Genomic DNA, 27938 nt, shown 5'->3' with positions numbered 1-27938 from the left:
TGAGGAGGAGATCTGCCAGCTGTGTGCGCCCCGTGGTCTTGTGATTGGGTGCACATTTCTCAACCAGACGGTCATTCTGTTTCCAAGGCGAAATCTCCAAAAGGAAGCACCGGCCCCTGGGCATGAAAGGATATCTGGGTCAAAATGTGGGCAGGCCGCCCCCGGAAATGCCGAAGGCCCCTCGGTGCTGCACCCTTGCCGACCTTGCTGCAGTGAGCTGCCGTGTGAGCAGCAGGGGCTCTGGCGTGTGGCGAATGTCAGGACGCCCGGTCAGTCCGCGCGAAGGAAGGTCAGGCCCCCAGCGGCTTGTCCCTTTACCGGCTGATGTCTCCGCCGTGCCGAATGCTTGCTCGGGGGTCTGCGGAGGAGGGGGATGGTGGCTCGGCGGCTGTATCTGGTGTAGCCTTCAGCCTGGGTGTTTCGAGCCTGCTGGTGTGAAAATGTGAGTTTCTTGAGCCCTGTTTGCCTCCGGGTTCTTCTCCCGCTGTTCCGCTTTGAAAGAGCTCGAGGTGCCCGCGTGAGAGTTCCCGTGGCTCCGAAGGCCTTCTTGGCTTCCTCGCTGCCTTTCCTTTCTCCACTTGCTAATCTGTTCGGTTCTCTGTATTTCTGAGATCTAACTTGGGGCCAGGGGCCGGTGCTTAAGTCACGTGCGACTTTCTAGAAGACCTGCGGTGGTGGTTGTCCCTGCCTGGCAACAGTGGGTCACGCGTCCCCTCTTGCTCTGGGGTAGGTACCAAGCCCCAGGAGTGAGGAAGATCGTAATTGTGAAAACATTCCTGGCAACAGCCATTAATCTCCTTTCATACCTCACTCTCTTGCCTTGATGAAGTTGTACTCTTGCCCCAAAGGGTCTGTCTTAGAAAATTTACCGTTAAAATTCCCCTCCTAGGGGGCTGTTCAGACTCTGGGGACATAGTCCCCTCCGGGTTCTCTGCCTCACTGAGGGACACACAGTAGAACACACAGTGAAACAGGTGCCTTCCTGTGACCTTAAGGGCCATCCTACACACCAAATGATGCTTCGAGCAAAGCGACCTACTCAGGGTGTGTACTTTAAAATTCCATTTATTTATTTATTTAAATCCAAGTTAGTTAACATACCACGTAGTCTTGGCTTCAGGAGCAGAACCCAGTGATTCATCACTTCCATACGACACCCAGGGCTCATGCCAACAGGTGCCCTCCTCAGTGCCCGTCGCCCATCCAGCCCATCCCCCCCCACCTCTCTCCAGCAACCCTCAGTTTGTTCTCTGTGTTTAAGAGTCTCTTATGGTTTCCCTCCCTGTCTGTTTGTACCTTATTTTCCCTTCCTTCCTCCTATGCTCATCTGTTTTCTTTCTTAAATTCTACATGAGTTAGATCGTATGATATTTGTCTTTCTCTAACTGACATTTCTTTTAACATAATACATTCTAGTTCCATCCACGTTGTTGCAAATGGCAAGATTTTCTTTTTGATTGCCGAGTAATACTCCATTGTACATATGCACCACATCTTCTTTGTCCATTTGTCACTTAATGGACATTTGGGCTCCTTCCATGCTTTGGCTGCTGTTAGCACTGCTGTGAACATTGGGGTGCATGTGCCCTTTCGAATCAGCATAAACTTCTGTTCTTTTAAAAAGGAATTTGTTTCGCTCCACGACGGATAGGAAGGTACACATGTCATTTTCTGTCCCATTGAATGTTTTGCCCCTGACACAGCCCCCTCTCCTGAGGGTGTCCTGTGCTCCGTCACGTATTGAGTATGAGTTCTGGAAGGAGTGTAGGTAATCTCATTTCAGAAGCAAATCCTTTGTCGCTTACTCGGCAGTTAAGACATTCAGCTGTGGTTGTTTCACTCCATCAAGAACAATGCCTGTTCCCTGATTCAGGACTGTCAATGGTGGGGGGGTGGTGCCAGGAAGCCCAGGTGGCTTGGCCCTTAAAGAGCGAGTCCAGGGGCCCAGGAAAGCGGGTGGGCCATGGCCCCAGCCATCCACAGACTCCTCACGAGCCCCGAAATGGGGCCAGTGCCTGTCACTGCTGTATTTGTTCTTCAGAAATTCTGCACCACAGCAATCAACCTCGGTGTTTACACATGCACAAATAACTGTCAGATGATAGCTTTTCATCTGATTCTGACAAAAAAGGTGCTCTTTCTTCCTGTAGAGAAGCATGGAGCTTGGAACCTCTTTCTTCTCTTGAAGATGCCTGGTGGGTTCCCATTGGTTAGAAATTCCCATGGGATCTCGGAAATCTTACAAAATTAGCCATTTTACGTCTGGGGCAGGGACAAGGGGAGGCCATTTTAGGTGGTTGGTTGACCAGCGTCCTCGTGTCAAGGAGAAGTCGCCTCGGTCATTGTGTGGGAGGCTGTACGTCCCTTGGAGTGTGGAGCAGAGGGGCCCTGGCAGCAGGTGTGGCCTGGCATGCCTCTTCCTGCACCCCTCTCTCCCTTTCTCTGTCACGTCTACACTCGGGGCCATCCATCCTGTAACTGATCCTTTAAAAATTTAGTTATGGAATACAAGGTAAAATGTCACACGTTGAACTCCACAATCTGTAATTTTTTTTTTTTAAGTTTATTTATTTATCTAGAGAGAGAGTGGAGCAGGGGAAGGGCAGAGAGAGAGAGGGAGAGAGAGAATCCCAAGCAGGCTCCACACTGTCAGCACGGAGCCCGATGCAGGGCTCGAATCCACGAACCGTGAGGTCATGACCTGAGTCGAAATCAAGAGTTGGACACTTAACCAACTGAGGCACCTAGGCGTGCCTGTAATCTTTTTTTTTTTTTAATGAGAACATTAATTTTTCCAGTTTACAAACTGTAATGCAATTTAGGCAGATTTCTGCATCCTGTCTCCTAGCCAAAGGACGTAGTATTTTAGTCTATTGGCATTAAGTAATTAGAATAAAAAAGCAAGAAACTGTCTTGTAAATGCAACCTTAGAAACCTCTAAAAAATATATAGAGTGAAAATGGCATTAAATAAGATTCTACTAACTTACAATTTTGCTGTAATTTGGCTATTGGGTTAAAATAATCTCCACGTTATCTTTTGGAGACAGGTTTGCCAATTCTGTGACCAACCCTGTGGTGAAGGGACCCTACCTTTTCAGGGAAGGCTGCTTTCAAGTATTTAAGACGTAGTTACTTGTTGCGTTAATTCCGCACCGTGGTTTTTGTACTGATGGTGCACTTGTACGCTTTTCGTAGCTATTCAGTTGTCAGATCAAAATCTTGACCCCCAGGGGCGCCTGGGTGGCGCAGTCGGTTAATCGTCCGACTTCAGCCAGGTCACGATCTCGCGGTCCGTGAGTTCGAGCCCCGCGTCAGGCTCTGGGCGGATGGCTTGGAGCCTGGAGCCTGTTTCCGATTCTGTGTCTCCCTCTCTCTCTGCCCCGCCCCTGTTCATGCTCTGTCTCTCTCTGTCCCAAAAATAAATAAATGTTGAAAAAAAAAATTTAAAATCTTGACCCCCCAAACACCCTTCTGTATCTTGCTTCATTTCTTTCCCTGAGTAACTCTCTATGTTTTAAAAGAATTAATGGAATTATTTACTGAATATATGGAGTAAATGGAATGGAAGAATTATTTACTGAAAATAGGCTAAACTGCAGTTATTTACTAATTCAGATGGATCTGACCCCTTTTTCCAAGTTAACGAGGGTCAGCGAGTTGTGGGTTCTGTGAAACCTCAGGCCCTCCCAGTATGGCATTGCATTATATGGGCAAAATGGAATTGTCATGTTTCAGCCACTTTGGAACTGCTCTTATCTTTTAGATTCTGAGTATGATTAATGATGTCTTGAAATTATTGCCGCGTGCTGGGGGAGAACATTGTTAGCAATGCAGCACGGCCAGGCAGCTTTGTCGGAGGATGAGGAAACAGAACACGTGTGTGTTATCGGATACTTGCGAGCAGGGCCCTGGGGCTGGTGCACGGGGTGACTGTACAGACTCGGGAGAATAAACAGAGTGTCCGGAGCTGGAAAAGAATGAATATCAGATGTGTTCATTGAGGAAAAATAAAAAAAAAAACCTTATTCATAAGATAAGTGAGGAATTTCTTAAAAAAAAAGAAAAACAAATTGCCTTATCTTTTCAATACCCAAAAAATCTTTATTTCCCATTGTCAAATTTAGCCTCAGAAATAAGAGTGAGATAATTCATGGGTCGTGACCACTGGGAAGGGAAAAAGGCGACACTGCCTTTTCATTCTCTTTTAAAATACTGTGTGGCTTTTATAGGAAATGCAGTCGACTGGATGGGCTGAGAAATCTTTTTTTAAAAAAATTTTTTTTTTCAACGTTTATTTGTTTTTGGGACAGAGAGAGACAGAGTATGAACGGGGGAGGGGCAGAGAGAGAGGGAGACACAGAATCGGAAACAGGCTCCAGGCTCTGAGCCATCAGCCCAGAGCCCGACGCGGGGCTCGAACTCACGGGCCGCGAGATCGTGACCTGGCTGAAGTCGGACGCTTAACCGACTGCGCCACCCAGGCACCCCTGAGAAATCTTGATAGTAAGTGCAAAATATGTGTATTTAAATAAACAACAGCCAGACCAGGTTGGTCCACGAATCATGGGTCCAGTGTTGAATACAGCGGGAAGTCAGGGAATACCCAACGGTATGATCCTTTCCAGGATCCAGCGTGACTCAGTCGTCCCATCTTCTGGCCGGCCGGCCTGATTCTCAGAGAGTCTTAGGGGCTGGGGCTACAGACACAGTCTCTGGCTCGTTGGCCAGGGTTCTCCCCGATATACAGCATTATCAGTGCCCTCACTGTAGGAGGTGCCCCAAAGCAGAGCAACCATGCCTCGTGTTTCTGTCAAGTTTGGAAACCAGATCTCTAACCCCGTGTCCTCTTGGTAGGTTTATATTATTTCCTTGGAATCTTTTTTTTTTTTAAGTTTATTTATTTTAAGAAAGACAGAGACAGCATGAGTGGGGGAGGGGCAGAACGCGAGAATCCCCAAGCAGGCTTTGCACCGTCAGCGTGAAGCCCGATGCGGGGCTCGAACCCGTGAAGCCCTGAGTTCATGACCTGAGCTGAAACCAGGAGTCGGACACTCATCCCACTGAGCCCCCCCAGGTGCCCCTTTCCTTGGAATCTTTAATATTTGGCGTTTCCTGATTCACTCCTGAAAATACTTAGTGAACACCTACTATGTGCTGTCTGTGCTGGGTGCTGGGGAGCAGGGACACACATAAAACCTACTTTTGATAGTTGCATTTAACTACATTTTTAAAGAAAAAACAGAAAAAAAATTTTTCTTAATGGACAACTGGCAATTTTTCTGAAGGTTAAACCTGACCGATACCTTGCGTGTCTTTCATGTTATTAACTATGATGATTATTGTCAGGGCATTTCTTTTGCATTTTTCATTTTTATTGTTAACACAGACCACACACACACACACACACACACACACACACAAATGTCTGACCTAGATTGTGGCACTTCCTGACTTTTATGTGTCCCGATTTTGTTCAGGATGCACGCACTTCCAGGGCTGTGTCACACACCCACATACATTTCCAGGTTCAGGTGAATAACATCCTCATTATGGTAACATGAAAACCCTCTAAGGCTGTTTAGGTTTTGTGCACTGATCACTCTTTCTCAAGTTTGCTGACGACATGGAAGCCATCTCTCCAAATCTCAAGGTGGTTGGCGATAGTGAAAACAGAGCAAAGTATCTTCTTTAAAAAAAATGTTTATTCATTTTTGAGAGGGGGAGAGAGAGAATCCCAAGCAGTCTCCACACTGTCAGCACAGAACCTGATGAGGGGCTTGGACTCACGAACCATGAGGTCGTGACCTGAGCTGAAGCCGGACGCTTAACTGACTGAGCCCCCTGGGCGCCCTGCAAAGTGTCTTTTGAGAAAAAGATGTACTTTTTCTGTCCACATCCTCCAGAGCTGCTGACTCTGCTACTTCTTAATAACCTTGTTACTTTGCTGTCAATTAGTTATTTTCCTGCAGTGTCTCTCCTTCTCCCAATCTTCAAGGTATAACATAGAATTTTGATAAATCCCATAGAATGTTAAAAAAAAAAAAAAAGAAGAAGAAAAGGCACTTGTGCTGGTGAGTGGAAGCACAGCTCCTCTTAGGCAAGATTATTCTCTTTCCCCGGAGTGCAGCTTTGTAAGCATTCGTTCATAAACAGAACCCCTTTGTAGGGTCTATTTCTAGCTTGGTGGTTTTGCTGGTACTGAGTTTTGCCCAGCTCTGTGCCTGTTGGACCAGCGCCCCCTCCCCTCGCCGGGCCAGTGCTGAGCTGCAGCTGGATTTCGCCCTGTACTCGCTGCAGTGTGTAACATGCACAACCGTCCACAGCCACGGTGAGGGTCCGAGCCGCAATAGAGCTACCTTTTATGTCTATACTGTTTTCTGCTTTAAAACACAATCTTTAAGTCTGTGTATGACAGACAGAACAGAAGGTAGTAGGATTAGGCACAGGCATTTACGGTTCTGATTTTCACACGAGCTCCATGTCAGTAAATCAAGTTTTCAGCAAGGGAGATGTTAATCATGTTTTTTGGAAGCCATTAAAAATTGGATGAATTTTTTGCCTTCACAAATGGCAAAGATCAGCAGAATGGATTAAATCACCTTATGTATGTGTTTCCTATAAACTTGAAGTAGAAGGGACCAAAGAAAAGAGAATTTTAAAGAAATTCTCCTGTCAGCCTCTACCTGTTTTATGAATGTTTTGTAAGGATTTAAAATTTTTTCCGTGTGTGCTATTTTCATGCCATCATTTAGAAAGCTGAATTTACTTTTTTCCTGTATTATTGTTCGATTCAAGTACTCAGTTTATAAAATGAATGGAAGAAGCAAATTGAGAACTAGCCACCATTCTTATTACTGGTGGGTTCATCAACACTCACCTGCCATGTTATAGCCTTCATGTTCAGGCTACTAGTCTCAAATTTAATTTTAATTACATTTTTAATTCTTAAAAAAATTTTTTTAAATTTATTATTGAGAGACAGAGAGCGTGAGCAGGGGAGGGGCAGAGAGAGAGGGAGACAGAGAATCCGAAGCAGGCTCCAGGCTCCGAGCCGTCAGCACAGAGCCTGACGCGGGGCTCAAACCCACAAACCGGGAGATCATGACCTGAGATAAAGTCGGATGCTCAACCGACTGAGCCACCCAGGTGCCCCTACATTTTTAATTCTAAGTAAAATTCTCTCTTTCCCTGGGTATTGTATCTTTTAGGCCTTATCAAACTGACTTCTCTGAACTGTGCCCATGCTAAGATCTTCAACAGCACTGAATATTTAATATTAGTCCATTAATATGATGAATAGTAAAAAAGGCTGAAGGCTTCAGGTTCCAGAAGGGTTTAATTTGAAGACAGCATAGTCCCCTAGTGCCCTCTTGTGGCAGGAAGCCAGAGTTGTGGGGCTTTCTTTACATGCGCCTCTAAAAGCCCATTCCCCCTTTGTTTATTGCCTCTTAATTGAGCTGGATTAGTTAGATGCAATTGTCTTCTTCAGATCACCTGCATCTAAAAGGTCTTCCCCAAGGAAGGGATGTTTGGCTGAGATCCGGGGATGTGTCGGGTGCTGGGGGATGGTAAGAGGTGGGGTATGAATACAAACGTTTCAGATGGGAACATCCATCTCTGAGCCCCACTGGGTGCTCCCGGAGGCGGGGACCCTGGCCGGGGAGACGGTGGAGAACCAGGGTGTAGGCTGGAGGGGGACAAAAGTGCATGTGAGTGAAGGGCTCCTGGGTGGGGGTGGGGGGAGGCTACAGGAGAACCCATCCAGAAATTTGAACCTTCTCCTTGAAATTTGAATGAGTTAATAGAGGCCGGGAGGGACAAATGTTTCCCAGAGAACGAACGGCCTTTGGTTGCAGTTTGCTGGGAAAATGGACATAAGCTATGGGTGAATGATAACATTGGGGAAAATGTTATCACACTGTTTCTCCTCTTCCCAGTTTGGGCAGCTGACTACTTCAGGGGAATGGCTTAAAATATTTACACTTCAAAGTATTTTGAGCAGATGCCTGCTTCAGAGGGAGACTTAACGAAAGCATGTTAGCCTGGTTTTTCAGAGAGAGCGTAAGAGACAAATTCTGAAGCACACGTTTGCTGCCGAAGATCCTGGCTACCGCTTACGGCTTTCGAGCATGTCCGCTGTCCGCAGTATTCAGCTCTAATTAGGGAGACATGTCAGGAAATTTTACAAGTCCTAGGGGCCTTTGGAAGATTTTAAGGTGGTTTTTTTGTTGTTGTCGTTTTGTTTTTGTTTTTGTTTTTTTCTGCTAACAATTTGTCAGCACTTGATTTTGCTGTTTAAAAAGTTTTTCCCACTAGAAGGGTGAAGTCGGACATTTGGCCCTTAGATGGCCGTAGGCGAGCAGTTTAAATTTATGAAGACAACACCTAGGACTCTTTCACGTTATTCTTGCGTTGAATGATGGTTCTGTAGAAAGTATTTCGTGAAGAACTCTCTGTAATTCCTTTTTTGTTTTCTTCCAAGTTGATGTACAAAGTGGATTTTTGCAGGTCAGAAAGTATCGAGGGTTCTGTTCGTTGCCAATGTTGATTAATCACACATCCATATTGTGCGCTCCCCTGCAACCGTCCTCCTGCTCGTTTTGTGTTACGCACGATTTGAGACTTTGGCTCCACCAGCCGGCTTCACGGCGGTGCTGAAATTCCGAGAATTGTGCTAGAGTGTATCGTGGGCTCAAATAATGTTTCAGTATCAGGATTTATCCAAAGGAAATCTGTCCTTGAACATGGAGACTTGGAGAAGTGCTGTATCTGTGGGCTGTCTGAAGCTGGGGAGCCATCAGCTGGGCCTAGGTGGGCCTTATCCACGAGAGGGATCCTCTCCTCAGGGTTGGGAGTTCCTGCCCAGGAAGCTGGTGGCAGAATGACCCACGTAAAGCTGCAGAGGGGAAAGGGCTCCCAGCCAGCTGCCCTCCCACGGTTCAGCATGCAGGTCTGCCCCATTCTCCGTGCAGACCTGACCATCCGCAGCCCCAGAGTCATAAGCCTGGTGGTGGCCATGTGGCAAGAGGTGGGTGGGGTTAGAAGAGGCAGGATGGGTCCAGAACCCTCCTAGGAATGGAATGGATCTGACAGCACATGAGGTCATGAACTCCAAGGTCACCGGTTGGGGGATTTTTTTTTTCCCCCAACACGTTTCCGAGTCTTCTCTTCCCTTGAATTTGTAAAGGACGTTCTAGAAATGCCTTCGTTTCTAGAAACAACCTCTTAAATGCTCATCTTTACTCCCCCTCCCTATATAATTGCTCAAGCTCTTAACACATATTTGCTGGAGAGCCGCAACGTAAAGATTCTGAATATTGACCTTTGAGCTGAACATCAGCGAGGGCTGGAGAGAGAAAGAGAGAGTTTGGGGAAGAAGATAAAAGATCAGTAGCCAGGCTTTTTGAGCAGCATTATTTTTCTCTCTCCTGCTTCAATACTAAAATTTTTAAATGGGGGCGCCTGGGTGGCTTGGTCGGTTAAGTGTCCGACTTCGGCTCAGGTCATGATCTCACGGTCCGTGAGTTCAAGCCCCGCGTCGGGCTCTGTGCTGACAGTTCAGAGCCTGGAGCCTGTTTCAGATTCTGTGTCTCCCTCTCTCTCTGCCCCTCCCCTGTTCATGCTCTGTCTCTCTATGTCTCAAAAATAAATAAACGTTAAAAAAAAAATTAAAATTTTAAAATGCAAGAAATAATAGCAGTGTTGGAGTGGTCACGTGGAACAGTCTTCGCCCCATCTTTAACTCACTCAAGAAACATAGTATACGTTAAATTAATACACGCGTGTTCGTGTAGGAATCCAGGTACGTGTCTCCTACTGCCAAGGAGAATCAGTCTTTACGTCCTCCTCTTTGGAAAGCGTGTTCAGGGCTCCAGCTGTGTATTTCCCCTCCCGCCGGGGCGCCAGGGCGGTAGTCCCACCACAGTGGCAGGCCTCGTGGTGTGGGCGGAGCTCCCAGTGGGGCCTCGTCAGAGTTTTTCCAGGACCCCGTGACACTTCCCACCACTTTCCCACTGTCGGCATTCAGGAAATGGCCCCGCAGATGGTTGTTGGGCTCAGCAATTGCTCTTGTGGAATTTTTGGCCGAGTCCCCATGTCACCCATTGACTGACTGTGACCTGTCATTTGAAATCGTTTCCCCATCGCTGAATTCTTGGTGAGTCCTGGCTCCAAAAGTGAATGCTTTCATTCCTTCACTCATTTGCAGCTTTGCTTGGAAATGGAAGCCTCCAGGCGCCCAGTGACAGAAAGAAACAGCTGATCCGGGGTCCTGTCCTGACCACAGCTTGCTTTTTCTGTTGCTGCTTCGGCCGCAGGCACATATGTCAGCCGGGGTTCCCACGGCGCCCGCATGGCTTCAGACCTGGAAAGGGGCCCCGTGGCCCAGTCACCATCCTGTACTACGCGTTGAGTTTCTAGGGCGCACGCCCATACGAGCGTGGTTCGCTACTGGCTAGTTCATCCATCCGCTCAGCGATTTTAGCGAATTCAGAGAGGGTGCTGATCACGGTGAACGAATAAAACGATCTCACTGTATTTACTTCTAAGAGGTGGAAACCCAGCTACAAAATGTCTCCAACTGACACCGCTTGTGAGGTCTGTTCTGCTTTGTGATGGATGAACCCAAGCGCATGGATGGCTCTACCCCCCTGCAGTCAGCCCTCCTGGGGCCAGGAAGCCTGGTGCTCTGGACACACTTTTCTTGTGCTTCTGTCCACTGTAAAGATCCTCGGTCATATCATTTTAGATGTGAAAACTTAATTTAAAACTCAACTAAAAGGATGTGATCCCATGCTGACTGTTGAAACAGGCATGCTACGGCCTCTGATAGTAGGACTTGACCGCTTACTTTAGGTTTATGTTGTGTTAACTTCAGTGTTTGTGGTTCGTAACTGTATTACCCTTCGAAGTTAGAAGCTTTACAACTCTTCCAATTTCAGCCAACCAGGGGGCTTCGTTTGTATTTGGATTTTCCTGACTTGGACAGGAAGGGGTGTCACGTCCTAGCGTTGGAGTTCCATCTTGAGCTTGTTTCCATAAGCATTTTAAGAGGAAGGGGAGTAATTGATATTATAACAGAATCTTTTATCCTCCTATCTGATGGAGTTTTAAAAGTATGTCCTTGCTTTAGATAATACATACGTTATGCAAAATTTGTAAGTTACTCCATGCATGAAACTGTATTTCATGCCTAATTTAGAATGGCTAATTTCGATGCCAAGATTATTCTCCATGGCTGTATTCTTTCATCTTTATAATGATGGCATTTTGCTCTTCCTCTTCAAACTCTGAATTCCATCATTTGAGGACACATTGGTAATTGGTTCTGCTGTTGATGCATAGACGTTTTAAAATGAATCTAATACAGTTGCACTGATGTTGGAGAATAAAAGTATGAAATGCAATTGCATCCACACTTTTGTGTCATATTTTACCAGCTTCTCTGGTCTTCCCTCCATTGGAGATGCTCATTACTGTGATGAACAGTGGTCGGGGATTCCATTTCTGCCCGGTACGGGTTAGGTGGCCGCCATGGCCTTTTGGACCTTGCCTTGTTTAAAAAAAAATTTTCTTTAACGTTTATTCATTTTCGAGAGACAGAAAGAGACAGAGCGCAAGCAGGGGAGGGGCAGAGAGAGGGAGACACAGAATCTGAAGCAGGTTCCAGGCTCTGGGCTGTCAGCACAGAGCCCCGACGCAGGGGCTCAAACTCACTAACTGTGAGATCATGACCTGAGCTGAAGTCGGACGCTCGACCGACTGAGCCCCCCAGGCGCCCCTTGGCCTTTGCCTTTACCGCATCGTGGGGTGTAGATGACTCAGTCCTGTTTCTCAGGGACGCTGACAGCACAACCCCTCCTGCCTTGACCCCCAGTGTACAGGTGGCCACAGTCGAGGTCTTACTTCTACAGCTGCACTGCCTGTCTGGATCAGCCAATGCTTCCTACAACGACAGTGGGGATTTGCTGAAAGCTCAGAGGAGTAATTTGGCCTGCATTCCGCGCACGCTGTGTGCCAGCTAACTGTATAGCTGTTTGAACGTTTATCCTGTCTGCTGGCTCTGCTCGGGTGCCCATAATAGCCTTGGACGGGGCACGGGATATTGGATTATTCATGTGCACTCTTGTCTGAACAAAAAGAGTGGGAAAGTTAAAAAAAAAATACGTGGGAGATAACAAGAACCATGTCAATGGAGGAGTCACTTCCTTCGTAGCTAGTTAATTCCAAAACTCTTGGGATATATGGATTGCTTAAGTGTTCCAGGGACATTTGGGAAAGAATGTGTTCTTGTGGTGCAAGCAAAGACTGGAAGTCTGATTTCTGTGTTCTGTTCCCAGCAGCGTGCAGGGGTCACCCGGTGACATGTGACAAGTCAGTTCCGTGTCAGAATCCTAACGTCCCTGTCTGTGAAATGGACATAAGAGGGGCGAACTTCACGTTGGTGAATCGTTCAACAGTTTGCTGGGAACCAGCTTGCTCTAGTGACCTAGAAAAACCATGCACTGTGGTGCAGGCTGACCTCATTTCTATTTTTGGCTTTAGCGCTGACTCAGTGAGAAACTTGCAGAACTCAGCGAATCTGGCTCTCGGCCTCCATGCGTTCCATGGTTAAACTGAGAATTATAAAGTCTTCTCTGCACTGGGTCTCATAGCAATAGAGCCAAATACTAATGAAGTTCTAAAAATATGCCACCAAATACATGGGAAGGCTCTTACATCGATGCGCCTCTCACACGTCCTTCCGATGTCCTATTAGGTTATCTGGGGAGACACAACTCGGTGTTCATGTATTTTTTTCAGCCAGCTCTTGGCAGTTCAGTTCTATTCTGTTTTGGGTAGAATTTTCCCACATCCGAGTAGTAGCGAGGAGGTGGGCACGATGACGAAGCATCTCTATGGTCAGCGCTCTCTGTGGTTGGAGCCCACGGTTCATTATGTTTCAGTGTAAGAATGAATATATTTGAGTAGCTTTCCATGTGAACAGGTCTTGGTCTGAGAACGCTTTCCTTTGCCGGCTGTCCCAGTTCTCGGGAGGAGGAGCCAGCCGTGTCAAATCCTGTGCCGAGGGCTCCGGGCACGTTAGCATTTGCTCCTCTGGGTGGAGTCTCTGGACGCTGCTGTCCTGAGGGCTGTGCCAGGCTGCACGGCTTAGTTTTCTTGAATCCCTTTACCATTTCATTGTGTCTTCTCGAGTTAGCACTCATCTGCACATTTGCTCACACGCTGCTTCTGGACTCCCGACTTCCACTTTCAGCTAATCCTGCGGTCCACGGAGGGGGGGCGGCGGTGGAAGTCCCAAGCTCAGAGCCCCATTCTGCGCTTCTAAAAATGCAACAGGTGCCGAATTTGCCAGCAATGCCAGGACCGGCCAGTGGTGTGGAGAGAAGGGCAGATCCTAGACCCCTTGCCCTGTTTCCCTCCGTCTGTACGACGGTGAAACTTTCCAGTAACTCTCGGGGACCTGCTCTTCTGGGGGTTAATGCTTATGTTGTATACCGTATAGCTCGCCTGTTTAGTTTTGCTTTGGGCCGATATGACTGAGAAAGTACTGGGTGCTAAGTAATCCATAGGACCGTCTGCTTTTTCAAGTCAGCTGGCGATGGCTGTTTCATCTGCACCCTTTGTTCTGGAAGATTGCAGTGAAGTCCACGTACTGTAAAGCACACAAGTTTTCATGATTTCAGGTCGCGATTGTGGGTGATTTTATCTTGGCAGTCTGAGTGTGGCGATCTTCCTTCATTGTCGTGGCATCAGGTCACGGGCTCGCTGATGCCTCTGGGAGAAATCCTGTTTCCGGGTCAAACGTTGATGTTCTGCTTACTCTTGTGCTGGTTGTATTTTTTTTTTTTTAGTTTCTTGTGCTCATGGGACTGAGGTCGCCCTCATCGCTGCCTGTTCCCCACCTTCCAGACTCAGTGACTCCTCTCTTTCCTTCACATACGTATTTTGTTTTCATCCTTCAAGCGCCAGCTTCGGGCTCAGAACCCCAGACATTTGGACCTTTCTTTTTCCTTTTTGAGTGTATTATGACCGCCTGCACATGCACTGAATGATAGCATTTTATATTTTTATTTTATTAAAAATTTTTTAATGCTTATTTATTATTTTTGAGAGAGAGATAGAGGGCAAGCAGGGGAGGGGCAGAGAGAGAGGGAGACCGAATCTGAAGTAGGCTCCAGGCTCCGAGCTATCAGCACAGAGCCTGACACGGGGCTCGAACTCATGAGCTGTGAGACCATGACCTGAGCCAAAGTCACATGCTTAATGGACTTAGCCACCCACGCACACCCCCCCATTGAATGATAGTATTTTAAAAACAATGTTTCTTATTTCTTTTTGCTCCAAGAGCATTGGCAGAGACTCTAATTAAACTTTGTGCCTTTGCAAACAAACACTTTTTAAGGACACTTTTGAAAGCCCATCGTCCGATTGTTGATTGCACAGAGAGGTCTTAGCATCTCGTGTGGAAGCTCACACCATGACCTCTGCCTACACACCTCCTAGGAATCCGAAGGAAAACTGTGATGCTCTGCTTACAGATTCTCAGTGCCGCGCGTGCCGATAATAAGATCCCACTAGTTGAATGACAGCATAATCAATTCGGTGAAAAAAACCCAACTAGCCATTATTTTATTTACCCGGTAAGTTACTGAGCATTTAGAATATAGAACATAGAAAGCATTGTCCCAGGTGTCGGAGGTGAACACTCCTGTGCTCAAAGAGCTTGGCACGCAGTGGAGAAAAGCCTCCTGGAACGGGAGTTAGTTTGGAGCGTGGACCTTCAGGTGCCCGCAGGGACTTGTGCGGTGCTGGACGGTCGTGGCAGGGGTGAGTGCCGATCCCTTCCCTCCATTTCTGCCAGCGCACCTCCCTTGTGACCTCCTCCTTCTCCCCCGCAGGGCGAAAGAGGCCTCCCGGGCTTGCAGGGTGTCATCGGGTTCCCCGGGATGCAAGGACCAGAGGGACCGCAGGGGCCCCCGGGACAGAAGGTAAGCTTGGCTGTGCCACTGCGGGGAGGAGGGTGTGAGTTTAAGGTGGTCCACGTTCTTGTCACGGTGGCACTTCTGTTTGCTTGCAGGGTGACACTGGAGAACCCGGACTGCCTGGAACAAAGGGGACAAGGGTGAGTACACCTGTCACCTAAGTCCGTGAGGCTGTGGTGATGTGTGATACAGTGATGCCTCCGCTTGAGGGCCCTTCACCCCTTCTCACCTCCCAGCAGCCCTGAGGGGTGCCCCCTCTGCCCCCCATCCTTGCCCGTCCATCTTCCCAGAGCTCCGACCGTGCGGGGCCAGGGGGGCTGACGTGAGCCCCCTGCTCCGACCCCCGCCCTTGTGGTGGCTTTTCCTGTCGGTTCTGTTCTTCCAGAGGGTTCTCGCACACACGGTGTGCTTTGGGGGAGGGGCGATGACATGTCTACAAGTCATGGAAGAAAAGGGCTGCCATTATCGAGAAAAGGGCGAACCTTCTCAGCGCTCACTTGGGTCTTCCTTCTTCACACTGCACTCTGGTTTTGCTCCTTCCATTCCTGGCAAATGCAAAGAGGAAGACCTCTGAAAGCACGTTCTGAAAGCAGAGAAACAGAGGCGCTGTAAACGTTTCATTCCGCTGTTCTGACACAGTCCCCGGCACCTTGGGCAGGAGGTAGAGGAAATGGCCCCGGGGGTGCCCATGATGGAGCAGATCCAGACTTCCACTGGGAAGGACTGGGCTGCCCCCTCCCCCAGTGAACCGAGTTCTCTTACAAATGCTTCTTCCCAGCAGTTTGCGATTTTAATGTAAATTGTGTCTATATTTATATACACGTAACTTGTGTGCGTTTGCACGTATACTACGTATATAACGTGCATGTTTACATACACACTATACACATAATAAAGAATATATTTTACCTACAAATCACCCAGTGTGGAATGAGGACAGGGTTATTTTGTGGCTGTGCAGCCTTGGTCTTAGAAGTACAGTAAAACCTTGGTTTGTGAGCATAATTCCTTCTGGAAACACACTTGTCATCCAAAGCACGCGTGTATCAAAGTGGATTTCCAGAACCACAGGCTCAGATGTGATCACGTGACGTTCGGTGTCACGAAGGACTCGTATTGCAAGACACCGCTCGTTTATCAAGTTAAAATGTATTAGAGGTGTTTGCTCATCTTGTGGAACCCTCGCAGAACCAGTGACTTGCAAGCCAAGGTTTTGCTGTAATTAGCATCAGCTTTTGGTATAAGAGTTGCTGCTTCCGGGGGCCGGGCCCTCAGCTGCCTGCCCCCAGAATGCAGTGTGTGCTTAGGGTGGATGCTCCGAGCCCCAGCGACACGGGTGTGACACCCTGAGCCAGGTGGGTGTGGTGGGAGGAGACGAGGTTCCCCCCGACTCACTGCACTCTCTCATTTCCATCCTTACAGGGACCCCCAGGAGCATCAGGTTACCCGGGAAACCCAGGACTTCCTGTATGTATCTTACTTCCTGTATGCTTCCTTAAGGAGACTTCTGATGTGCGTGACCCCCACCATCATGTGATCCTCTGTTCTGGCTACTTTTCACTTTGTTAATTGCAGGGTATTCCCGGCCAAGATGGCCCCCCCGGTCCTCCAGGTATCCCTGGATGCAATGGAACAAAGGTAAATTTGGAACACAGGCCCTTCCCCCCGTGCTCTGGTTACCCGACTCGTGTTGAGAAGTCCTATGACACGGTTTTCGTTGCCACAGATGGAAAGCTGTTCGCCTTAAAGTGTCCTTTAATTGATGAGGAAATCAGTTTCCCCGTATTTAATATTCGCAAAAGGCATAACTGTGCCTTTTTGTGGACTCTTATCCTGCTATCGCTATAAACACTAAATTTCTTGCCTCTAATCTGTTGCTGAAGCAAATAAGGAAATGTTATTATTACCCCTTGTCCCTATCTGTTATATTCTCATGTATATTTCTCCTGTCACCAAGTAGCACTGAGCAGGGTAGCTGCCAACAGGTAATTGTTAGGAGGTCCCAACAAGTGAAGGATCTGTGAAGGGAAGGACAGAGTACCTGGTGTGGGCGTCTGGGAGGATGTGCTGTGTGCCTGGCCACACACCCGAGTGACTTTCTGCTGTCCCCTCAGGGTGAGCCAGGGCCTCTGGGGCCTCCGGGTTTGCCTGGATTCACTGGAAATCCCGTGAGTATAGCATCGTTTCTTTCTTCGGTTATAGTTCTTCTCTTCTTGGGGCACCTGGGTGGCTCAGTCAGTTAAGTGTCCCGACTTCAGCTCAGATCATGATCTCGCGGTTCATGGGTTCAAGCCCCGTGTCGGGCTCTGGGCTGACAGCTCAGAGCCTGGAGCCTGCTTCCGATTCCGTGTCTCCCTCTCTCTCTGCCCCTCTCTTACTCGCACACTCCCACTATCTTTCTCAAATATAAACAAACATTAAAAAATATTTGAAAAAAAATTCTCTTCTTCACTTTCTTTCCCTTTTTTTTTTTTTGCACTTGTGTCCTAATGCTAATGCTGTTTTGAGAGAAACAAAACTAATACCAGCCTTTTCTTTTATAGGGACCACCAGGGTTACCGGGAATGAAGGTACGTACTTACACTCGACTGGGTTCATCACGGGTGCCTACATAGAGCAGATGCTGTAGACACAGCTTTATTGTATGTCCTTGGGTCAACTGGTGGCCTGGTAATGCGTTTGTCTAAACCCTGCTCTGTTTAAAGAGTGTCTGAGTCATAGGCACAAACTTAAATTTTGGGAGGTAAACTTTAGACACCAGGGGCAGTTTCTGAATCGGAAATAAGCAGAAACAGGGAGCATGGTGCGATGTGAGTGATGTGAGTCCAGTCCAGATTAATTGTCTGTGTAGACAGACTGGGTGACACTCCTCTTCCAGAGCCGTGGGCAGAAACACTCAGACTGTTACCGTGTTTAATTTCTGTGGTTTCACTTGAATACCACCATCTTGTTCTGTGGCCTGTGATCTGGAGACACTGTCTTATAAGTTCTATAATTCCTGCAGGAAGACCCCAGTTACTTTAGGTGAGACCCTTGGTGTCCTGCCCACCCCCCTTATTCAGAGCCAAACCATGGGCTTCGTTAGCTTGATTGTCCCTGTGTCAGGGTGGCCCCAGACCCTCTGCACATGGTGAGGAGGAGAAGCCCTGAGCCCTTCCCGCTGCGGCGTCCAGAATAACGGGTCCCTGTCCTTCATCCACACTCGCACCTTGAGCAAGCTCGGAGTGAATCCGTGCAGGTGCTCAGCTCTGTCCCAGCCCCTCCAGCATTCTTCTCTGGGACTTGGGGGGGCGGGCAAAAGGAACCTGACCCACGGGTCCTGCCCAGACAGGTGGGTGGTGATGTGGCCGGGGGCTGTGGTCACACCGAGATGACTCAAAGCATGTGCCCACTCCCCGCCCCCCTGCGTGCTGCAGAGCAGTTTGGGGGGCAGGGGCATCTGGGTGTTGAGAGCAGCCCTGTAAAAGGACAAGTTCCGGGTTTTTTTTCAACAGCCACACTGCAGACGACCACATATCCGAATGAGGTGGAGTGTCCCTGTGTCCCTGTGTCCCTGAGAAAACCTGAGAAATAGAATCCTCACGATAGTCCTGTATTTTAGTCGGGGCTCTGCAGAGAAGCAGAACCAGTAGGGTGTGTGTGTGGAGTGTGTGTTTGCACACGTACAGGCACAGACGTACATCCTGCTAGAGGGGTTTACTTTAAGGAATTGCAAGATTGTGGGGGCCTGGCGAGTCCAGAATCCGCAGGAGAGCAGCCTGGAGGCCCGGGGAAGAGCCAGGGTCCCAGTTCAAAGACTGTCTGGAGACAGAATTTCCTCTTCTTGGGGAGGTCAGGGTTTGTTTTGTTTTGTTTTTTTTTTTCCCCTTCCTCTTGAGGCCTTCAGCTGATTGGACGAGGCCCACCCACATTAAGAAGAATAATTCATTTTACTCAGAGGCTTCTGATGTAAATGGTTATCTTATCTTAAAAATACCTTCCCAGGGACATCCAGACTGGGGCTTAACTGAACATCTGGGTACTGTGGCCTGGCCAAGCAGACACATGAAATCACAGCCTGTTTTATACAGATGCTCATCCTGGGTTTGTTTGTGAAAGATAAGCCTTATCACATGAGAACAGATGGAGCCTCGGCCCCGATCTGCGCTCTGTCTTCAGGCGTGGGGCACGGCCACGCACAAGAGGGGGGCTCCTCGTGTGATGCCTCCACATCCAGTCCTGGCGCAGCCGAGTCCAGCTAAGCGTGGCGCTTGACGCTGGCCATGGAGGCAGTGGCAGTGAACGTGGTGAACGTGGTCGTGGCCAGTGTGCGTGTTTCAAGCGTAGACGGGCTCTCAATCCCAGACATGGGCTGATTCGGCACCACTAACGCTCGCCTCTTACGCAACGGGTTCTCGGTTTCTTTCTACGAATATCAGTTTTCGTGACTTTCTTTCCTTTTTTTGCTCACCCCCTAGGGGGATCCAGGTGAAATAATTGGCCACGTGCCTGGGACCCTGTTGAAAGGCGAAAGAGGATTTCCCGGACTCCCAGGAGCACCAGTAAGCGTTTGCTAAATCACTAGAAGCACATGCAGTGTCTCTTCCTGGCTCCCATCTCATTCTCGCGTTTTCACTAAATTGCAGGGCTCGCCGGGACTGCCAGGGCTGCAAGGTCCTGTCGGCCCCCCAGGATTTACCGGACCACCAGTAAGTTTGGGGGAGGATGTCTCTTGGAGTCGCTCATTCAGTGAACAACACTGTGTTTGTGAAAATAAATCCGATTTCTTGAAACCTTTACAGCGTCGCGATCTCTCTTAATTTGGATCGGGAGAGAGAGCTTCTTGGGAAGATGTGTGGCTGGCACTTGGGGTCCCTGGGGAAAACCATGGCAGCTGTAGTGCAGGCCAGGTCATCCCCCACACACGGCACCCTCGCCGGTGGAGGGGCTGGGGGGCTGCCGATGATACTGTTGCTGGAGGAGGCCGAGCTCAGAGCTGGACAAGGCAGCCTGTGCCCTGCCCGCGGACGCGTAGGAACAGTCATCCCAGAGGGCCTGGCTTCGCGGGCAGCTGTGGACACAGACCGGGCGGCGGCGGGGACTGCGCCGTGCTTGTGATAAAGGGCGAGCACCCGAGACAGCCCCCTGGAGGCTCCGCTCCCTGCCAGCCTCCTGCACAGCCCGTGATTCCCAGGAGGAGGGCCCATGTCCCCCACTCCTACTGTTTGGGAGCACGAGACACTTGGCAGTAACAACACTTCCCTACTTGTCAAGTGCCTTGTGCCCTGGCAATGAGTAATGCACCTCGGTGTGCTGTCCTCGCCCGCCTGCCTGCCGGCCTTTCAGGTTCGCCTCCCACCCTCCCTCCTTCCTTCCTCCTCTCTCCCTCCCCTCTCCCTCCCTCCTTCCTTCCTTCCTCCCTCCCTCCCTCCTCCTCTCTTTCTCCCTCCCTCCCTCCTCCTCCCTTCCTCCTCCTCTCTTTCTCCCTCCCTCCCTCCTCCCTCCCTTTCTCCCTTCCTTCCTCCCTCCTTCCCTCCCTCCCTCCTCCCTCCCTTTCTCCCTTCCCTCCTCCCTCCTTCCCTCCCTCCCTCCTCCTCTCTTTCTCTCTCTTTCCCTCCTCCTCTTTCTCCCCCTCCCTCCTCCTCCTCTCCCTCCCTCCTTCCTTCCTCCTCTCTCCCTCCCCTCTCCCTCCCTCCTCCCTCCCTTCCTTCCTCCCTCCCTCCTCCCTCCCTTCCTTCCTCCCTCCCTCCTCCCTCCCTTCCTTCCTCCCTTCCTTCCTCCCTCCTCCCTCCCTCCTCCCTCCCTCCTCCTCCCTCCCTCCCTCCTTCCTTCTTTCCTCCTTCCCTCCCTCCTCCCTCCCTCCCTCCTTCCTTCTTTCCTCCTTCCCTTCCTCCTCCCTCCCTCCCTCCTCCCTCCTTCCTCCCTCCCTTCCTCCCTCCTTCCTCCCTCCCTCTCTCCCTCCTTCCTTCTTTCCTCCATCTCTCTCTCCTCCTTTCCTCCCTTCCTTCTCCCTCCTTCTTTCCTCCTCCTCCTCTCTCTCCCTCCCTCCCTCCTCCCTCCCCCTCCCTCCCTCCTCCATCCCTCCTTCCTTCCTCCTCCTCTCCCTCCCTCTCTCCCTCCTTCCTTCTTTCCTCCGTCTCTCCCTCCTCCTTGCCTCCCTTCCTTCTCCCTCCTTCTTTCCTCCTCCTCCTCTCTCTCCCTCCCTCCCTCCTCCCTCCCCCTCCCTCCCCCTCCCTCCTTCCTCCATCCCTCCTTCCTTCCTCCTCCTCTCCCTCCCTCCCTCTCTCCCTCCTTCCTTCCTCCCTCTCTCCTTCCTCCTCTCCCTCCCTCCCTCCTTCCTTCCTTCTTCCCTCCCTCCCTCTCTCCTTCCTTCCTCCCTCTCTCCCTCCTTCCTTCTTTCCTCCCTCCCTCTCTCCTTCCTTCCTCCCTCCCTCCCTCCTCCTCTCTTTCTCCCTTCTTCCCTCCTCCTCTCTTTCTCCCTCCCTCCCTCCCTCCTTCCTTCTTTCCTCCCTCTCTCCCTCCTCCTTTCCTCCCTCCCTCCCTCCTCCTCCTCTCTCGCTTCTCCTTTCTTTCTCCCTCCCTCCTTCCTTCTTTCCTCCCTCTCTCCCTCCTCCTTTCCTCCCTCCCTCCCTCCTCCTCCCTCCCTCCCTCCTTCCTTCCTTCTTTCCTCCTTCCCTCCCTCCTCCCTCCCTCCCTCCTTCCTTCTTTCCTCCTTCCCTTCCTCCTCCCTCCCTCCCTCTCTCCTTCCTTCCTCCCTCCCTCCCTCCTCCTCTCTTTCTCCCTCCTTCCCTCCTCCTCTCTTTCTCCCTCCCTCCCTCCCTCCTTCCTTCTTTCCTCCCTCTCTCCCTCCTCCTTTCCTCCCTCCCTCCCTCCTCCTCCTCTCTCGCTTCTCCTTTCTTTCTCCCTCCCTCCTTCCTTCTTTCCTCCCTCTCTCCCTCCTCCTTTCCTCCTTCCCTCCCTCCTCCTCCCTCCCTCCCTCCTCCTCCCTCCTTCCTTCTTTCCTCCTTCCCTCCCTCCTCCCTCCCTCCCTCCCTCCTTCCTTCTTTCCTCCTTCCCTTCCTCCTCCCTCCCTCCCTCCTCCCTCCTTCCTCCCTCCCTTCCTCCCTCCTTCCTCCCTCCCTCTCTCCCTCCTTCCTTCTTTCCTCCTTCCCTTCCTCCTCCCTCCCTCCCTACTCCCTCCTTCCTCCCTCCCTTCCTCCCTCCTTCCTCCCTCCCTCTCTCCCTCTTTCCTTCTTTCCTCCATCTCTCTCTCCTCCTTTCCTCCCTTCCTTCTTCCTCCTTCTTTCCTCCTCCTACTCTCTCTCCCTCCCTCCCTCCTCCATCTCTCCTTCCTTCCTCCTCCTCCCTCTCTCTCCCTCTCTCTCTCCCTCCTTCCTTCCTTCCTCTCTCCCTCCCTCCCTCCCTCTCTCCCTCCCTCTCTCCTTCCTTCCTCCCTCCTTCTTTCCTCGTCTTCCTCTCTCCTTCCTTCCTTCCTTCTTTCCTTCTTCCTTCCCTCCCACCCTCCTCCCTCCCTTTCTTCTTCCCTCCCTTTGACCCTTCCTTCCTTCCTTTCTTCCAAATCCAGCAACTCTAATGTCCATTCTTGCGAAAGTAACCTCTTTTATATTCTTGCAAATAAATGGGCTCATTTTTGTGAAAGAGAATGACTAGGCTTTTTTTTTAATGATTAAAAAGCATTCTGAAATTTTGCTGCAAACACAGGAAGGTTTTTACTTCACTACAGTCTATGCACTTGAAGAAATCGTTCAACTTTTTAAGATAAGTAGTTATATCCAAAGTGGACAAACGTGACGTTATTTCCGACCTGGAAACCCCAGGGCTCTCAGAGAGTTTGGCTGATAATTTAAGTCATCACCTGTTAGCCGGGCACATTGTTGGGTCAGTGGATTTCACGGGGAAGTGCCTAAGATTCTGAGGTGTTTCCATCCCTGGTAATTATTGGCCTGGACTAATTCCTAGTTATTTTCAAAATTTTATAGCTCCGAAGCACAGGAATAAAATTTAAATATTTAACAAATATCATATTAATCATGGGAATCTTAAGATAACCTCATTAAAAAGCATTTAAAGCTTACCAGGGTTATGAATGATATTTAATTAAAATGCTCTTTTTTACAGGGCCCTCCAGGTCCTCCTGGCCCTCCAGGTGAAAAGGTAAATATATTTTTCATTTGAATTTCTTCAGCGTTTGTATAAGACTACCACAAAATCACCATAACTCGCTGTTTAGTCTCTATAAACAGTTTGAGAAAGTTATTTTTTTTGTCTCTATTTAACATCTGTCTACCCACCTGCCCATGTATCCGTATACCCATCCCTCCATCTATCCATCTGTCATCCATCCATCCATCGTCTGTCCATATGTCTGCCTGTCCACCCGTCTGCCTGTCCACCCATCCATCCATCTATCCACTCATCCATTTCCATCTATCCATCCATCTATCCATCCATCTGCCTGTCTGTTCATCTGTCTATCCATCATCTATCTATCTCTCTGTCTGTCTATCTGATCTATCCATCTGTTCTGTCTTTCCTTTCACCAGTCCCTTACTTTGGAATCATTGATCTTTCCTTTAGTTTTCTATAGTCTCATTTTATTTTATTTTATTTTATTTTATTATTTTATTTTATTTTATTTTATTTTTTATTTTATTTTATTTATTTTTGAGACAGAGAGGAACAGAGCATGAACGGGGTAGGGGCAGAGAGAGAGGGAGACACAGAATCCGAAGCAGGCTCCAGGCTCTGAGCCATCAGCCCAGAGCCCGATGTGGGGCTCGAACTCACGGACCGCGAGATCGTGACCTGAGCTGAAGTTGGACGCTTAACCTACTGAACCACCCAGGCGCCCCTATAGTCACATTTTAAAAACCTTAAATTAAAAAAAAAGTTTTATAGAATTATTTTTCAATAATACTTTAAAAAACGTTTTTAATAGCCACTGAATACAGCAGGACACAACTTTGTGGAAAATGTTATGATACTTCTTGGAAGCAGCTCCTGCCTTGACCCCACCTTATAATTACATTTTGTGTGATTTTGAGCAAAGTGGACAACTCGAATAACAGAAGCCTAATTTTTAATCAACAGGGGCAAATGGGCTTAAGTTTCCAAGGCCCAAAGGGTGACAAGGTGAGTACACGTGGCTCTGGACTGTTGTCACGTTTATTTTTTATTTATTTTTTTAACTTATTTATTTATTTTGAGAGACAGCGGGAGCAGAAGAGAGGGTGAGAGAGAGAATCCCAAGCAGGCTCTGTGCTGTCAGCACAGTGCCTGATGTGGGACTCACACTCACGCCCATGAGATCATGACCCGAGCTGAAATCAAGAGTTGGATGTTCAAGCAACTGAGCCCCCCAGGCGTCCCATGGAGTGTCGTTATGTTTAAAATCACAGTTGTAGGGATGATAGAATTTCAGCCTCTGGACCTCCTCTTGGACCTTCTCAACCGCAGTTCCCCTACTCTGCATGTTCTTGAATTTATTAGTGTTTTCCTTAAAATGCATGGCTAGAAGTCACTGAGGTTTTCTACGTGTGGTCTGACCAGCAGAGAATACAAGGCCATTCTAGTTCTAGTTCCCTGTGCGTTGAATTCAATCAGAATGTTCCCAGGCAGTAATAAAGCCAGACCCAGACTTTATTATAAAAGAGGCACATTTAGGACTTGGACGTTAGTAGCACAGCTATACTAAACCCTGCAGAAACGGAAGGCCGTCGTACGAGTCGGGAGAGGCAGGGAGGCAGAGACTGGAGCAGGGGAGAAGGGAGGCCAGCGGTGGCTCCCTGATCCTCCAGTGATCTCTCCACCAGTTTCCCTGCGTCAGACTAGCCACATGGGCACCAGCCAAGTGGGGATTCCGGGCCTGTGGTAGCACCTGCCGCGGGGCCCACGTTCTTCTCCATCGGAGCCCAAGTCGGTGTAGAGACCACCACCGGTGGGCGCTAGGTGCACCAGAGGCCTGGGCAGGTCTGCGCTGACCTGCGGCCTCCATGTTTCACCCCAGATTTGGTCCAGTATTTCCATAAACCTCCGAGGAAGGTGACCCCGCAAATTGAATGTTTTGGATCTCACTCATCGTGCGATGACTGGGATTCTCTGTACTTCTAGTTGCTTCCAGCTGTCCGAGTTCCCGAGGGAGAACATTCCCGATGGTTCCCTTCCTTTTCGTGCCCCTAAAGATACGTCCTTTCCTCTCAGGCTGTGTTAGCAGTCTGTGACCCTTCCCTCCGTGCCCTCAAAATGCGGGAGGACAGCCTCTGTGTCCTGCTACGTATGCATGTACCGCAGAAGTGCATGTGCGGTCCTCACGTATGCACGCGTGCAGAGATGTCTCATAGCTGTTCAGGTTCCATTCCTGTTACCTGAGGTAGTGGCTTTCCTGACCCCTGAGAGGTGAGAGTCTCCCGGCTTCGTGTCCTTAATGTCCCATCTTCCTACTGACGCTGCGTTTTGTGCTGAGACGGGGATAGATTAGAACAGAGTATGATTAGCTTTTTGAAAACCAGATGTTCTATTTTGCCTCACCAGGGTGACCAAGGGGTCAGTGGGCCCCCGGGGGTTCCAGGACAAGCTCAGGTTCAAGAAAAAGGAGACTTTGCCACTAAAGGAGAGAAGGTAGGAGATGGACTTTCTTAGGTGAATGCCGGCTTTCGAATTTGGGACAAATTGGAGGGATGCAGAGAAAACAGGTTTATAGATTGTCTGTCCCGCAAAATATGAGCATAGGGGGAGCAGAGGCAGCTGAACTGGGTTGGGGCAAGGCTGAGCTCCACGGGGGGGCTTCTTAGATGCACCAGGTTGAGGCCAGGCTGGGTCTGCAGCAGGGACAGAGGCTGAGGGTGAGGGCGGAGGGTCCCAGCTGCCGTGGATCGAGCATAATGACGTGGTCTTCCTAAAGCCACACCCTTCTGGGAGTTAGGACACGAACACGGGAGACCAAAGAGAATTTCCTTGTTGCCGTATCGGGAAAAGGCATTGTTTTCCTTTTCCATGTTCAGTGTGGTGCGTCAAAATCAATACAACCGTTATTCCTGATGGCTCACTCTCTTGCTCTCTCTTTAAAACTTCTTTTAGGGTCAGAAAGGTGAACCTGGATTTCAGGTAAGGCCCACATTCCTATTTGTTTATCATCATTTTGTGGGAACGTTCACGACGTGTTGGGTTGAAGTTATGAATTTCTTCACCTTCAGTATAATATCGACTCAATTTAATATTTTACTTAAATGTCCTAATGAATCTTTCTGTTCTTTCAAGGGAATGCCAGGGGTTGGAGAGAAAGGGGAGCCCGGAAAGCCAGGGCCCCGAGTAAGTGCCTCCCAAGTCCTTCTGTTCCTGACTGTAAACTCATGCTCCTCCCTTTCCTAGAATCCCAGACTTACAGAAACACGAGCGGAAGAGGTCTGTCCTCTCCGGAAGGGCTTTCTCAAAGCCCTTGTAGCAGGAAGGATGAGGCCACCTCCACCTGAAAATCCCCCCGGCAAGGCTGAGGCCTCCCACCGCAGAGAGCTGGGGCTGGGGGGCTCTCTGGACAGCCACCCGCCTGCTGGCTTCTCACTGAAAGCCCCCGGTCCTCTTGCTCAGAGTGCTGGGTGCTCTTTTTGGCTGCCTCCTGAGCCTGCTCGGGGCTCCGCCCGGAGCCCAGACTGCATGGCCTAGACGGGAGGTGTTCCGATGCTTCCCACCCCTGAATCCTGGGGACGGGAGACCCACCCGCTTGTAGCGGCCTGAGCCCGTCCTGCTCCTACCCTGAAAATGATGCGTGCAGACCCCCATAAAACGAGTCCTCTGCCTACCTGCCACCGGCCCCTTGCCATTCAGAAAACCTCTCTGCTGTTAGCTCTGTCGCCAAATGTAATGGTTATCTTGGGAGATTTGGGGCTACTCCAGCTCCGTTTTCTAAAAACTGGAAAGTCCTCTTTGGCTGTCACTCCACAGTTATTCTCTGTATACCGCATTACTCGTTAGTGTGGTGTGGGCAGCTAGCTCACGTAGGGGTTCAGAGCCTTGGTGTTAGAGCATATTTATTGTTATTTTTATGAAATTCTAATGTCTAAATCTTTATTGTACAGGGAAAACCTGGCAAAGATGGCGAAAAAGGAGAAAAAGGGAGTCCAGTAAGCATTTCTCTGTAATTTTCTTTCTTTCTTTCTTTCGAAAGGGAAAGACTTTTTTTTATTTAAGAAAAAATTTTTTTTGATGTATTTTTGAGAGAGAGAGAGACAGAGTGTGAGCTGGGGAGGGTCACAGAGAGAGAGATACAGAATCTGAAGCAGGCTCCAGGCTCCGAGCTGTCAGCACAGAGCCCGACGTGGGGCTCGAACTCACGAACTGTGAAATGATGACCTGAGCTGAAGTCGGATGCCCAACTGACTGAGCCACCCAGACGCCCCGAGACTTTTTTTTTAAATGTTTATTTATTTTTGAGACAGAGAGGCAGAGCACAAGGGGGGAGAGGCAGAGAGAGAGGGAGACACAGAATCCGAAGCAGGCTCCAGGCTCTGAACTGTCAGCACAGAGCCTGACTCAGGGCTGGAACCCACAAACTGCGAGATCATGACCTCAGCTGAAGCCAGACGCCTAACAGCCTGAGCCCCCCAGGTGCCCCCGTATTTCTCTGTAATTCTTAAGAACAAACTGTTGCCCTTGTTTGCTGATTACTGTTCTCCATGTTTCACTTCAGGGCTTCCCAGGTGACGCAGGGTACCCAGGACTCCCCGGACGAGAAGGTTTCAAGGTAAGTGGTGACACTACTTGGAGCTTTACCTTATTTTGTAGTTCAGCCCAGAAGTTGTTCGTAGTGTAAAGGACTGTGGACTCAAATAATAAAAAATATTTACCTTCCCTACGAGCAAATCACAACTTAATTTTGTGGTTTTATTTGTGTGTGTGATTTGAAAAAATTAAAAAAAAATTTTATTCAAAAATTTTTATTTCTTTCTTTCTTTAAGGTTTATTTATTTTGACAGAGAGA

The 27938-nt window shown here is 49.2% G+C and overlaps 1 protein-coding gene across 1 annotated transcript in view; it reads left to right on the top strand.

Moving 5' to 3' along the window:
* Positions 1-27938, top strand: part of COL4A1 (collagen type IV alpha 1 chain) — a 157077-nt gene that overhangs the window by 77462 nt on the left and 51677 nt on the right. The window contains exons 3-17 of the mRNA XM_047852731.1: positions 14903-14992; positions 15082-15126; positions 16409-16453; positions 16562-16624; positions 17101-17154; positions 17530-17556; positions 19444-19527; positions 19612-19674; positions 23084-23119; positions 24056-24097; positions 25496-25582; positions 26042-26068; positions 26222-26272; positions 27037-27081; positions 27648-27701. Coding sequence (XP_047708687.1) covers positions 14903-14992; positions 15082-15126; positions 16409-16453; positions 16562-16624; positions 17101-17154; positions 17530-17556; positions 19444-19527; positions 19612-19674; positions 23084-23119; positions 24056-24097; positions 25496-25582; positions 26042-26068; positions 26222-26272; positions 27037-27081; positions 27648-27701 — 813 coding nt within the window. The remainder of the gene's footprint in view (positions 1-14902; positions 14993-15081; positions 15127-16408; positions 16454-16561; positions 16625-17100; positions 17155-17529; positions 17557-19443; positions 19528-19611; positions 19675-23083; positions 23120-24055; positions 24098-25495; positions 25583-26041; positions 26069-26221; positions 26273-27036; positions 27082-27647; positions 27702-27938) is intronic.

The sequence above is a fragment of the Prionailurus viverrinus genome, chromosome A1, assembly GCF_022837055.1.
Source record: "Prionailurus viverrinus isolate Anna chromosome A1, UM_Priviv_1.0, whole genome shotgun sequence".
NCBI classification, from domain to species: Eukaryota; Metazoa; Chordata; class Mammalia; order Carnivora; family Felidae; genus Prionailurus; species Prionailurus viverrinus.
Note: the sequence above shows the minus strand (reverse complement) of the source record. Positions and strands in the feature narration are given on the sequence as shown.